The following is a 12,531-nucleotide window of genomic DNA, read 5'->3' on the forward strand; positions in this document are numbered from 1 at the left end:
CTACTGAAAACCGTAAGCAAGCAGAGAATTTGACAATTTCTCGAACCAACACCGAGAAGCTTGACGGAGGCCATATAATGACTTCTTAAGACGACATACTTTACCGGGTGTATCGACAGAATAACCAAGAGGCAATTTCATGTATACCTCTTCTTCCAGATCACCATGAAGGAAAGCATTGTGGACATCCATCTGATGCAATTCCCAATTCCGCGCCGCTGCAACTGCTAAAAAAACACGAACTGTGACCATTTTAGCAGTAGGAGCAAAGGTCTCAAAAAAATCAATCCCTGCTTCTTGGCGATTGCCAAGTACAACGAGCCGAGCTTTGAACCTCTCAACGGAACCATCAGCACGTAATTTAACTTTATAAACCCATTTATTACCAATCGCTTTCTTCCCGGCAGGTAAGTCCACGACATCCCGGGTGCCATTTCGAAGTAGAGCATCAATTTCAAGAATCATAGCTTCGCACCACCGTATGTCTTTTACTGCCTCACCAAAGGAAGTTGGCTCAACACAACTATCTACTGCAGCTACAAAAGCACGATGTCGCATAGAAAATTTATCACAAGTAATAACGTGTGCTAAAGGATATGGCATACCTGAAGAAGGCGATTTGACGGGCTCACTAGAGGGAAGGCTATAATCTTCAATATCGTTAAGGACTCGAGCTCCTCCTGTCACATACTCATCTTCACTGTACTTGGACCAAGGTATATGAGGACGTTTTCCTTTCCCTAATTCCGTGTCATGAGAACCAGACGGATGAGAAGGTCCAAGTTCTGAAATATTATCACTATTACCTACACCATCAGTACCTGCACCTTCTATACCAGGTTCGACAATATCCACGAGATCACCAGGCTCTTCCATGACACCTAACTCCTCTTCGCCATTTTCTTCTGTCATACCACTCGGCACATCTCCTAAAATAATCTCTCCATCCACAAAGTCACCAAGAGGAATAAGAGCACCTCCTCTGTCCGTATGAACAGGACTAGTTCCGTCACGAGAAGCGTCGAGATATGGGAATACAAATTCATCAAATACCACATAACGAGATATAAAAAAATCTTTAGACTCCAAATCGTAAACTTCTCATCCCTTTTTACCAAATGGGTAACCAACAAAGATACATCGCCGACTACGTGACGCAAATTTGTCTCCATCTTTTCGAGTGTGTTTAGCGTAACACAAGCAACCAAAAATACGCAAATTATCATATGCAAGTTGTTTATTAAATAAAACTTCTTACGGTGACTTGCCTTGAAGTAAAAAAGATGGGGTCCTATTAATCAAGTAACTGGCCGTTAGTGCACACTCTCCCCAAAATTCGACCGGTAAACCCGCCTGAAAACGCAATGCCCTTGCGACATTAAGGATGTGACGGTGTTTTCTCTCCACCCGTCCATTCTGTTGTAAAGTACCAACACAAGTGGTTTGATGTATAATACCATGAGTGTCGAAATAATTACGCAGGCATGTGAATTCCGTCCCATTATCAGAACGAACAATCTTAACATCAACATTAAATTGTCGTTTTACCATAATTACAAAATTTTGTAATAGTTGAGAAACTTCATCCTTTGTTTTAATTAAATAGACCCATACAGCACGAGAAAAATCATCAACCACAGTGAGAAAATATCGACTACCACAAGAAGACGCCACACGATAATCGCCCCATAAGTCACAATAAATGAGTTCAAAAATCGACTTGGCTTTATTTTCACTAATAATAAACTTTTCCCTCGTCTGTTTAGCACGCAAGCAAATATCACAAAGTTCCGTATCTTGTCTATTATTACTAGTACTATTAATAAACGGTAAAAGACTAACTACTCTCTTCGAAGGGTGCCCTAATCTACGATGTCAAACCTCCATATTATCCGATCCTTTGGATGCTGCGTGAACATCAGAGCTTGATTCCCCTTCCATAAGATATAGCCTTCCCCGCTGCTCACCCGTGCCAATCGTCTTCTTCGACATGCGGTCCTGTATGACACAAGTATTATTTGTGAAGTTAATCTCACAATCAATATCCTTAGACAATTGATAAATAGAAATGAGATTAAAATTGAAATCAGAAATAAAAAGAACATTTTGTAAAACCAATTTGCTTCCAAGAACAACACGTCCTTCTTTAGAGGCCTTGGAATGTTTCCCATTAGGAAGAGCCACCATACAAGGATTAATATCCTGTACATCCTTTAATATGTGAAAACATCCTGTCATATGGTGTGTTGCACCCGAATCGAGTAACCATAAATCATTATTATCCGCCTTACCATTCATTCACACTTTAGAAGACGATGCTTTAGCATGATTGACATAAGCATCCCATTGCTCCGTGGGAACGCTGACGAACTGTTCTTTATTATCGACTACTTCATCACCGACTCGTGATGCACTGGCAGCGCCCCTACCATGGGCTTGCATACTGCTGCTTCCTCCACGTCCACGACCATAAGCACCTTCATTCCCTCTGCCTTTATCACGTCTAGCCAATGATGTCGAAGCGTGACTTACGATAATGTCCCCATTTGTTGCAGTGATCACATTTGGGACGACCTTCATTCTCTTTGTCATCTCCCTCTTGTGGTCGCGCAGTATTGACGCTGGGTACAGAACAAGCAACGAATCCACCAACCGGAGCAGCCCTATTATCACCTCTTCTGGCCCCCGTGACTTGGACAACCTTTCCTTTGACTCCTTCTTCTTGGATGAGCGTAGAATAGGCTCGATTCAGAGAAGGTAGAGGCTCTTGTAATAGCAAATTTGATGCCACAGTGGAATAAGAAGTATCGATGCCCAGTAAAAAGTCATGAAGTTTATCTTCATCTCGTTTCTTGTCAAGTTGTTTATTTAAACCACACTTACAACCACCACAGGTACAAGTCGGTTGTCGATCAAACTTGTCAAGTTCATCCCAAAGCTTCTTAAGACGACCATAATATTCAGTGATTGTCTCCTTTTCGCCTTGCTTACAAGCCATGATCCCTTCGTCCTATGCAACTTCGGACCATTACCAACGCTGAAACGTTGCTCAATATCATCTCATAATTCCTTAGCTTCATCGACATAAGAAATTGTTGAACCGAGATCAGGTTCGATGGTGTTAAAAATCCAATTGACAACCATGGCATTAACATGTACCAATCGTCTATCTCGTCTGAATCATCAGCGGGTTTCTCAATCGTCCCGTCAATGAAACCTGTCTTCTTCTTTGCGCGCAAGGCACCACGCATCTTGAGCGCCCATTCATCGTAATTGTCTCCCTTCAATGTGACAAGAATTAATTTGTCTCCGGCCTTGTCAGATGTTGAGAGGAAATACGGACTGACTTTTGGCTTTAAATCCTTCGCCATGTCCTCTATTTCGGAATCAGAGGAATCGGAATCAGAGGAATTGACTAGAGAACCGACTGGGAATTGTGAATACTGTGCCCAGGCAAAACGTCTTCACCGTCTCCGTTATTACTCACACGACGCTAGAAAAACCTAGCTCTGATACCATGTAAAATATTATGTGGAGAATATTTTGATATTATTGATTAATTTGTTTGGTAATTACAATATGTGCATGTATATATATATATATATATATACATGAGACTTGCACGACAATTAACGACTAGAATAAGGAAATCGACAATAAATACAGAATAAGGAAATTAACAATATTACGATATCTCAACATATCCATTTCCCACCCACTTGTACTACCCACTTTAATTTGTGAGAGAGAGACTATCCGTCTATAACTATAGACGGATAGTGTCCGTCTATAATGAGAATTTGTGTTAGGAGTCGTTTGGTTGATCAAGGAACTTAATTTTCCTAGGAAATTCAATTTCATGGGAATTAAGTTCCTGCATCCAATTCGGGTGAATTTGGCAAAAGTGTTTGGTTGCTCATGTAGGAATTAAATTTCATGGGAACTTCCAATGACCAAGGAGGAGTAGGTAAGTCAATTCCTACATCATATAGGTATTGAAAGTTCCTAGGAACTTCTAATTCCTCCATTTTCCAAAAAATATGGCAACCAAACAACTCATGTTTTTGCAATTCATGGGATTTTTCAATTCCTATGTTTTTCAAGTGTCAATCAAACAACCCCTTAGTATAATTAGTGGTCGAGGAGAAAGGGAAAATAATTTTGGCGGTATGTAAATCTTATAACAAATCAACCATGTAATGAGATTACCAACAAATCAACCATGTAATGCTATTGTTCAACCCAATTCATGCAAGCATAAAGCACTGTTAGGCCATTAGATGTAATTAATTACAAGCTATTTCCCTCTAATCATAATTGAGCGGCCTTAACTCGATATTTAAGGGACCATAGTGTAAAGATAAAACTATTTTCCAATTTGAAAAACACAAGATGGAATGGTTGTTGCTAATATAACTTTATAATTCTAATATACACTGATCCGATAAACCCTGAATTTGATAGAGGCAACCCATTGTAAATTTGTAATCATGCCAGTAGTTAATAAACGATTCGATAACTCATTCGATTTATCTAAAAAGCAAAACTTGAGCAATCACAATTCACAATACTGACAAAGCCAAGAAAAAAATGTTTAGGGAGAACGATAAAGTTTGAGTTTAAAGGAAGAAAATGTCAAAAATACGAGATTTTTTTTGATTTTTTTTAGATTCTCAATTAGTCATAAGATGTATTCCATAATTATATAGAGTCGAGAGAAAATGACTATCCTCATTAATCCCGTGCTCTATCAAAAACTCGAAGTCTACCATGTTTGACAATCGAACCCGTTAAACAACACGGAATAGACCAGGAAACTCCAAACTCAAAAGTAAAGAAGCATCAACATCAAAATTGTAATGACAAAGACATAAATTCCACGAGTACTAAATAACACATGAATTTGGAACCAGAGTGATATGAATACAATGCACAGCATCTAGCTTGTTAATAATGTAGAGTAATTAAATGAAGTCTTAATCAGGCAAATATGGTTACCACTTTTCTTTCATTTTTATAAAAACGGTCCCATCTCACTAAATACATTGTAGTACTTTGTATATTTAGCCCCTTGAATTGTATCAACTAAACTACTACTGTCATATGCATGTCAACCAACCAAAGATCGTAAATGTTGGTGCAGTAGTTATTTAAGTTTTGCAGACACAAATTCAAGTCTCTTAAATTTTAAGACTACTTAGATTAGACATGTATACAAGGGATCTTCTAGCCAATATTTCCACCACCACTCCAACTCGGCTCAGTTAGATAACCCTTCTAGTTCAGAATAATCTTGTACCCCGAATTAATCTGATCCAATATCCTTAATGTAGCCAAAACTAAACCCAAAAGAACCAGGTAATCTAGAAAACAGGTGCTCTACAACCCACATATCCGTTTTAAAGCGTTCAATACGGATGCATCTAAGTTGTTTAACTCCAATACATGAATTTAAATTCCTCGTGTTTTTTACGCAAAATAAAGTGTCAAAATATTATACTCCGTGTGGATGTAGTAATCTCAGCTGATTGGAATGTGTCTTGAAACTATTGAAACCCTTCTCAAAGTATAGCGATATTATCGGTACCTAACACAAAGTTAATGAACCACCTTAAAAGTGATTGTGTTGAATAAATCTTTCGTACAACTCATATTCAACTAAAAATGTAGGATATTTGTAAGCAAGTGGTGAAATGCCTCGCCCTTTCCATTAATCCATTATTGGGAACAATGTCCGTTTAGAAGCAACACATGCAAATTAAATGGTTCAACGTAATTAATTAAGCTATCTAATAATTAATCAAAATTTCAAACCTTAAATAAAGATATAAAATTTTCAAGTATCGAAAGCAACCTAAAAGAATAGAAGCATCATGGTAATTGGTAATTGCAAGCTGTATGCATGGACTTATTCCTAAACTGGTCCAAAATGAGTAAGCCAAGTGTCTTACAGTCACACGTAATACACATAATACCTCCACCAATTCAAACCATTTTAATAGAAGTATACTCCGTACGTCTTATTCAACTCTCAACGTAGCCGCCTATATAGATTATAGAGTCACTTCATTATTTGGTCTTCAGGTTTAAGCTTTTAAGGGAAGATATATCTTGCCTCACAAAGTCAATTAGTGTCTATCCATTACCTTAATCATCACTGAAACCTACTTCTATATCCGTCTATAGTAAGACTAATTGAATATAATATTAGCTTTAAACTCTTCCATTAGCTAAGTGAACTACCCGCCCTCGAGGATTTGTAACATTATACTTCTTTATTACGGTTCATAATCGAGAATTTACCGACATAATCTCCCGTAATGGCAGAGAGTTCACGTCATCACGTGTAAAATTATCTCATACAAATTCTTCAGCATATTAACAAGGAAAGAAAACAAGTCGGAAAAAACAGCTAGTAAGTAGTACGGACTACGGAGTAGTATTAGTAAAGCGCTACAAAAATCTTTATAAAACAATCTCATCGTAAAACAGTCTCTTACAATAGAGAGTCGATAGTTAGTCTTACTGAGACGCCTTAATAGAGGATGAGAAAATATCTAAAGTTATGAAGTAACTAAGATAGGAATATAGGATGGTCTTACATTTCACGGAGTACATGTACAACTGGATAATGGTTAGGAAGTAGTAAACCCATAAAGGATACCGCACGGGCGAGGCAGGTTGCAACTTGCAACAAGTATAGAGTTAATTTTGAGATTTCTAAGTATTTTGCGGCTAAAATACCTTGGCAAATTCCTAAGTTAATTGTGGAGAGTGATAATTTATGTGTTATTAACTCACTTCGTATTACTTGAGAAATCTCTAGTATTATCAAGGATGTGAAATTAGACCTTCATTTCTTTGATGAAGTAATTATTAAACATTACTTTCGTAAAGCCAACAAGGTTGCTGACTTCATGGTTTCTATTGGACATTCATGTTCAACTCTTTCGAGGTGGTTTGAAAGTCGTTGGCTTCAACTTACCTCTCTCATTCGAAAGGATGAGATAGGTTGGTCCTACCTAGAGAATCAACCTAGTTTTCTTACCTTATCAAAAAAAAAAAAGTATAGAGTTAACTAATTGAACATGAGTATCCGATTTGTGAAACACAAATTATTATTTGTGACGACGGGTTAAATAAAACCCACTTGGGAAAATAAAGACAAGCCTTTTGTGATTATCTAACCACTTCTACTTTTGTTTTATCTACCATATGGATGATACTTGACCCGTCACAAGCTTGTGACTAGACCTGGCAAAAAAAAAAAAAAATTGTAAACGTTTTTTTTTTTACTCAATTCCACTAGTCTACGCTATTATCTTTCATTTCTCTTTTTGTTGGCACTTCCACGACCACCAAACTCTATTGCTACTATATATTCTGTGGAACCAAGGACGTCCGGATGCGACATTAATGCAAGTATATCTGATAAATAATGATCACAAAAAAGATAAAGGCAAAGGATAACGTGAGCGCAAAGAAAAAGCATCTTAAATGAAACTTTTATTGAAAATTCTTAGAGAAGATAATAACATTTGGGTTACGTTGGTTAAAAAAATATATTTAAAGAATAAGTCTCTGTTTGAGCATTCGCCTCCACGAAGGAGTAGGGATAGAGTTGGCATAAAGGGCCGCGGGCCGGTGGGCGGCACGGCCAGGCACGGCCCACAACACGGCACGGCACGGCCCGACGAGAAAATCGAGGAAGCACGGGCACGGCACGAATGGGCTTTGGACGGGCTCCGACGCGATTTTCATCAAAAATCCGTCTTTCAGCACGGCACGGCTAAAAGACGGGCACGGTGGAGCAAGACGCACGCACCACGACGACGGGCTTGGCACGCCCGCACGAAGAATGGCCCGTTTATTATTATTTATTAAATAAAAAGTACAGTAACATTTAACAAAATATATATTTAAGTCATTAATCATCATTTATGAAACTAAAAGTACACTAATATTTAATAAAATATATATTTAAACCATTAATCATCATTTATTAAACAAAAAGTACTAAAAATATATCAATTATATAACGTTTTTATTTAAATAAAAAAAATATTAAAGCACATGGGCCGGCCCACGGACAAGGCACGGAAAGCCCATGGGCCAGGCACGGCCGAAAAGCACGAAAATGGCCGTGCCTTGAGCGGGGCCGTGGCGTAGGTTTGATCGGTGGGCACTGAAGACACGCCCGAGGAGCCCAATATCCGTGCCTGGGTCGGGCCAATTTTTGGGGAAGGCACGGTGGGCCGGCACGCGGGCCGGTCCAGCACGGCCCATTGCCTACTCTAAGTAGGGATGTCAATTTCACCCGCATCCATCAAAACCCGATCCACCCGATCCTAAAAGATGGATGAAAACCCGATTTAAATGGATGGTGGATGGATGACGGATAAAACGGATGTGGATGACGGATGGGTTGGATGAAGAAATTCCACCCGCCATCCATCCATCACCCGATTTTATTATTTTTTATTTAATTTTTTTTACATATAACACACTATTAAGATATAAAATATTTAAATTTTCATATTTTTCTACTCTCAATATAAATATTTTGTAAGCCTACCCACTAGAAAGTTAAACTAAATTAATTATCTAACTTTATTTTTGTAGAGAAAAAAAAATCATCATTTTTTTAAACTTGAAATTATAAATGCACAACACCCGTTTATCACCCGATCCACCCGTTTCATCCATGGATGATGGATGGATGGATGACGGATGATATGTTTCACGGATGACGGACGGGTTGGATGAGATTTTAAAAAGACGGATGGATGACGGATGAGGCTTCACCCGACCCGAACCCGATCCATTGACATCCCTACGAAGGAGTTCTTGGCAGTGGCTTAAACTTATGTCTTTCGAGAGATTTTTAGAAAAGGTCTTAAATGGCAGGTTGGTAACGGAAAAAATATTAAATTTTGGATAGATAATTGGGTTTTCCCAAAACCTCTTAGCTCTCATATTACTAATACAAGTTTTGTTCAAGAAAACTTACTGGTTAGTGATTTTATCACACCTGATTAACAATGGAATTGTACTAAATTAAAATTTATTCTTGATTTGGGTATTGTTCAACAAATTCTGGATATCCCTATCTTTCGGAATGATATTCCGTGTAAAATGGAATGGGGTTTCTCTCCCGATGGATCATTTTCTATTAAGTCAGCTACTTGGCTAGTTGAAGGGGTCTTTAATCACAATCCTAATGAATGTAAATTTACTTGGATTTGGAAATGTGACCTTCCCCCTAAGATTAAGTTATTTTTATGGAAAATTTATGGATGGACTTCTTACGAGGAAGCGACTCCAGCGGTCTCATGTTTCTGTACCTATACATTGTACCCTTTGTAATTATCACACAAAAGATCGAGATCACCTTCTCTTTAATTGCCCTGTTTTACATATTATTTCTCAATCTGTTGCTATGGGTGATGTTAGTTTCTATCACAGTCACAATAGTGATCAATTCTCAAACTTTGTGGAAAAATTTAACGCTTTTAAGAACTCTATTTTCCTTAAGTCTTTTCTAAAGACCACTTTTATTTGGTGGAATTTGTGGTTTAACAAAAATAAATTTATCTTTGACAACATTATAATAGATGTAAATAAAATTACACAAGCCATATCGAGTTCACTTTTCGTATGGTTTACTCTTAAGCATAAAGATTTGGATAACAAAGACATGAATCCATTGCATGAACACTTAGTAATTGTAATAATAATATTGTTTGGCAGAAGCCACCAAATAATTTTATTAAGATCAACTTCGATGGCTCTAAACGAGATGATACAAATGCAGTTGTAGGGTTCAGTATTAGAGATCATGATGGTAAACTATTGTTATTAGGTGCTAAATCTTGCAGTCAAGTTTGTGTTCTTTTAGCTGAAACCCTAGCTCTTAGAGAAAGTATAATTGCAGCTAAAACTTTGGGTTTTAATATTTTAGCTATTGAAGGACTTGTGTTATTAACTTTATTCGTGGAACGTGGAAGGTACATTGGGAAATTTCTTCTCTAATCGCCGATATTAGGGTCGAACTTTCTTTTTTCACGGAAGTTAAGTACACTCATTGTTTTCGTGAGGCCAATAAAGTAGCAGACTTTATGGCTAATTTAGGACATTCTTGTCCTTCTTCTTCGAGGTGGGTTGAAAGTCGTTGGCTTTCACTCTCCCCCCTCATTCGAAAGAATGAAATAGGTTGGTCCTACTCGGTAGGATCAACTTAGTTTCTTTTCCTAATAATAAAAAAAAATTATCTAGATCATTGTTGTAATATTTCGCATTTTTTTGACAATTATTTGAAAGAAATTTGGTTGCTTATTGAACCACTTCCAAATAGTAATCCTGTCGTTGAATAATTCTACTTCCAAATCCTTGTTTCTTCGTCTTTGTATCAAAAATAAATATAAATAATAACCTAAACGGAGAGAGTATCAATTTACCCCTACAATTCACAATCATATGTTAAAACATGCTCTAACAAAGTCATGATTCATCTTAATTTCAACTTGAGTTATGATAATACCTAGCAATTGTAGATAGGGATGTTCATTCAATAGTCCGGATCAAGGACCGGATTGGACCATGCAATTTGGTTTGGACCAGACTTTATTTAGTTCGGTTTATGGTCCACTTATTTACATAAGTTTGGTTTTGGTTTGGTCTGGTCGTGTGTAGCAAACCGAACGGACCGCAGACCGAACCATAGACCAAACTATTGTAATAAAGATCTTTAAAATTGTATAACTTACAAATATTTCTCCTAATTTGATAATATTACTTTCTTATATATTATTTTCACATATTCTACTACCCTACAATAATAAACCTAAGTCATTAATATAAATTAAAGTAATCGTACAAATAATACAATAACATGCAATATATTATTTGGTTTATATGGTCCAGTACAGTCCCATACATTTCTATGGTCCGTACCAGTATAACTACGGTTCAACTTTTTACCCTTGTTTAGTCTTCGGTCCAGTAAGTTTAATCCGGTCCCGGACCAATGAACAACCCCTAATTTTAGATGAGTATTTAAAACATGCCCTAATTTCAAACTTGGAAACTCATTTCCCACACCAATAACAATATCCTTGACTCATTTGCTGATAATAATCATAATATATACGGAAAATTCACATGGTACCCTCGAAGTTTGCCACTTTTCCTGTGGCATCCAACTTTTTAAGTTTGTGTACAACATGCCCCTAAGCTTCAAAACTTTGCCTAATATGCCCAATTGACTAACTTCCGTTAACTTTTTAACGGAAAAGTTGATGTATTATCACAAATTAACTATAAATCCATAATTTGTGTCTTTGAGGAAGAAAATGAACAATGTTAATTATATTTTATACGAGTAAGTCTTGCTTAAAACGGGTCGGATTTTAAGACGGGTCGTTGTGTGAGAGGAAATGGGTAGAGGGGACAAAGGTGGGACCCCCCATGTGCTTCTCCACTCACCCTAAATGGGTATTTTGTGAGAGAATATGGTATCCGTCTTATTAATAAGACGGATACCTTGGTCTGAAATAAGAATTGGTGATTTTATACACCCCTCCACCTAGCTTAAAGCCCTTAACCCACCAATAATTAGACCACCAGCCAAACCCATTCCACATTTACCATCTACGACCATCAGTGATCAGTGATCACCACAGATACACCAGCGTAAAAACTCTCACCACCCTAAACATAACTTATAAATTTCTCCACCCACCCACAAAACCTCTTTGATCTATTCCTATATATACCCATATAAGTCAACCTCCCTTGAAAATCTAATTCCATTTACACCCACCGTCCCACCCTACCTAGTAAAACCTAACCCTTCCCCTAAAACCCCAATTAATTCCCATCTGTACTATTTTCGATAGAAACCCCAATTCTCATTGCCGGCCTCTCTGACTCTACTACCCATGTTGTTTGATATTCAAATCGTTTTTGGTAATTGAACAAAATGACACTTGTTATTGCTTTGATTTATGCACTTTTGTAGAACAACATTTACTACTCCTATTTGCATTCTATTTGCCCTTGATTGAAGGTATTCGATTTTAATTATGGGTGGTGGTGAGAATTTCAAGAGTTGATTCACAACTATATTTTCAGTTGTTGTTAGGATTAGGTTGGTGGAGTAGGATGTAATTGAACGGGTGACGATGTTTGGTTTGGTGGGGCTGGAGTACAGTGTTGATTATTGATGTGGGTCTGCGTATTAGAGGTGTTGAGTGCGGTGAGTAGGGACAGAAAGGCGTGCTTACTTGATGGTGGTGGCCTGGTTAATTAAGGTTATCTATGTACAGTGGGTTGAGGATGATAGAATGAGTTTGGTGGAAGGATGGGTGTAATTAAGGTTTTGGTTTTTAAAGTTATAGTATTGAAATTAGTACTAAATAAATTGGTAAAGGGATATTGTTAACGTCGTTATAAGAAGATTATAAAAAGTCAGACTTTTGGGCAATTTGGGCACAAAATGTAAATCTTAAGGGTATTATGATTACAAACCTA

At 37.3% G+C, this 12,531-nt stretch overlaps 1 protein-coding gene across 1 annotated transcript in view; it reads right to left on the reverse strand.

Moving 5' to 3' along the window:
* Positions 1-12,531, reverse strand: part of LOC141651581 (uncharacterized) — a 21,202-nt gene continuing 8,671 nt past the window's right edge. The window contains exons 3-10 of the mRNA XM_074459286.1: positions 3,102-3,443; positions 2,674-3,010; positions 2,305-2,621; positions 2,116-2,202; positions 1,882-1,998; positions 1,615-1,758; positions 1,458-1,518; positions 1-1,097 (exon numbers count right to left, since the gene is read on the reverse strand). Of these exons, the coding sequence (XP_074315387.1) occupies positions 1-1,097; positions 1,458-1,518; positions 1,615-1,758; positions 1,882-1,998; positions 2,116-2,202; positions 2,305-2,621; positions 2,674-3,010; positions 3,102-3,443 (2,502 nt within the window). The remainder of the gene's footprint in view (positions 1,098-1,457; positions 1,519-1,614; positions 1,759-1,881; positions 1,999-2,115; positions 2,203-2,304; positions 2,622-2,673; positions 3,011-3,101; positions 3,444-12,531) is intronic.

This window comes from Silene latifolia, chromosome 4 (genome assembly GCF_048544455.1).
Source record: "Silene latifolia isolate original U9 population chromosome 4, ASM4854445v1, whole genome shotgun sequence".
Classification (NCBI taxonomy): domain Eukaryota; kingdom Viridiplantae; phylum Streptophyta; class Magnoliopsida; order Caryophyllales; family Caryophyllaceae; genus Silene; species Silene latifolia.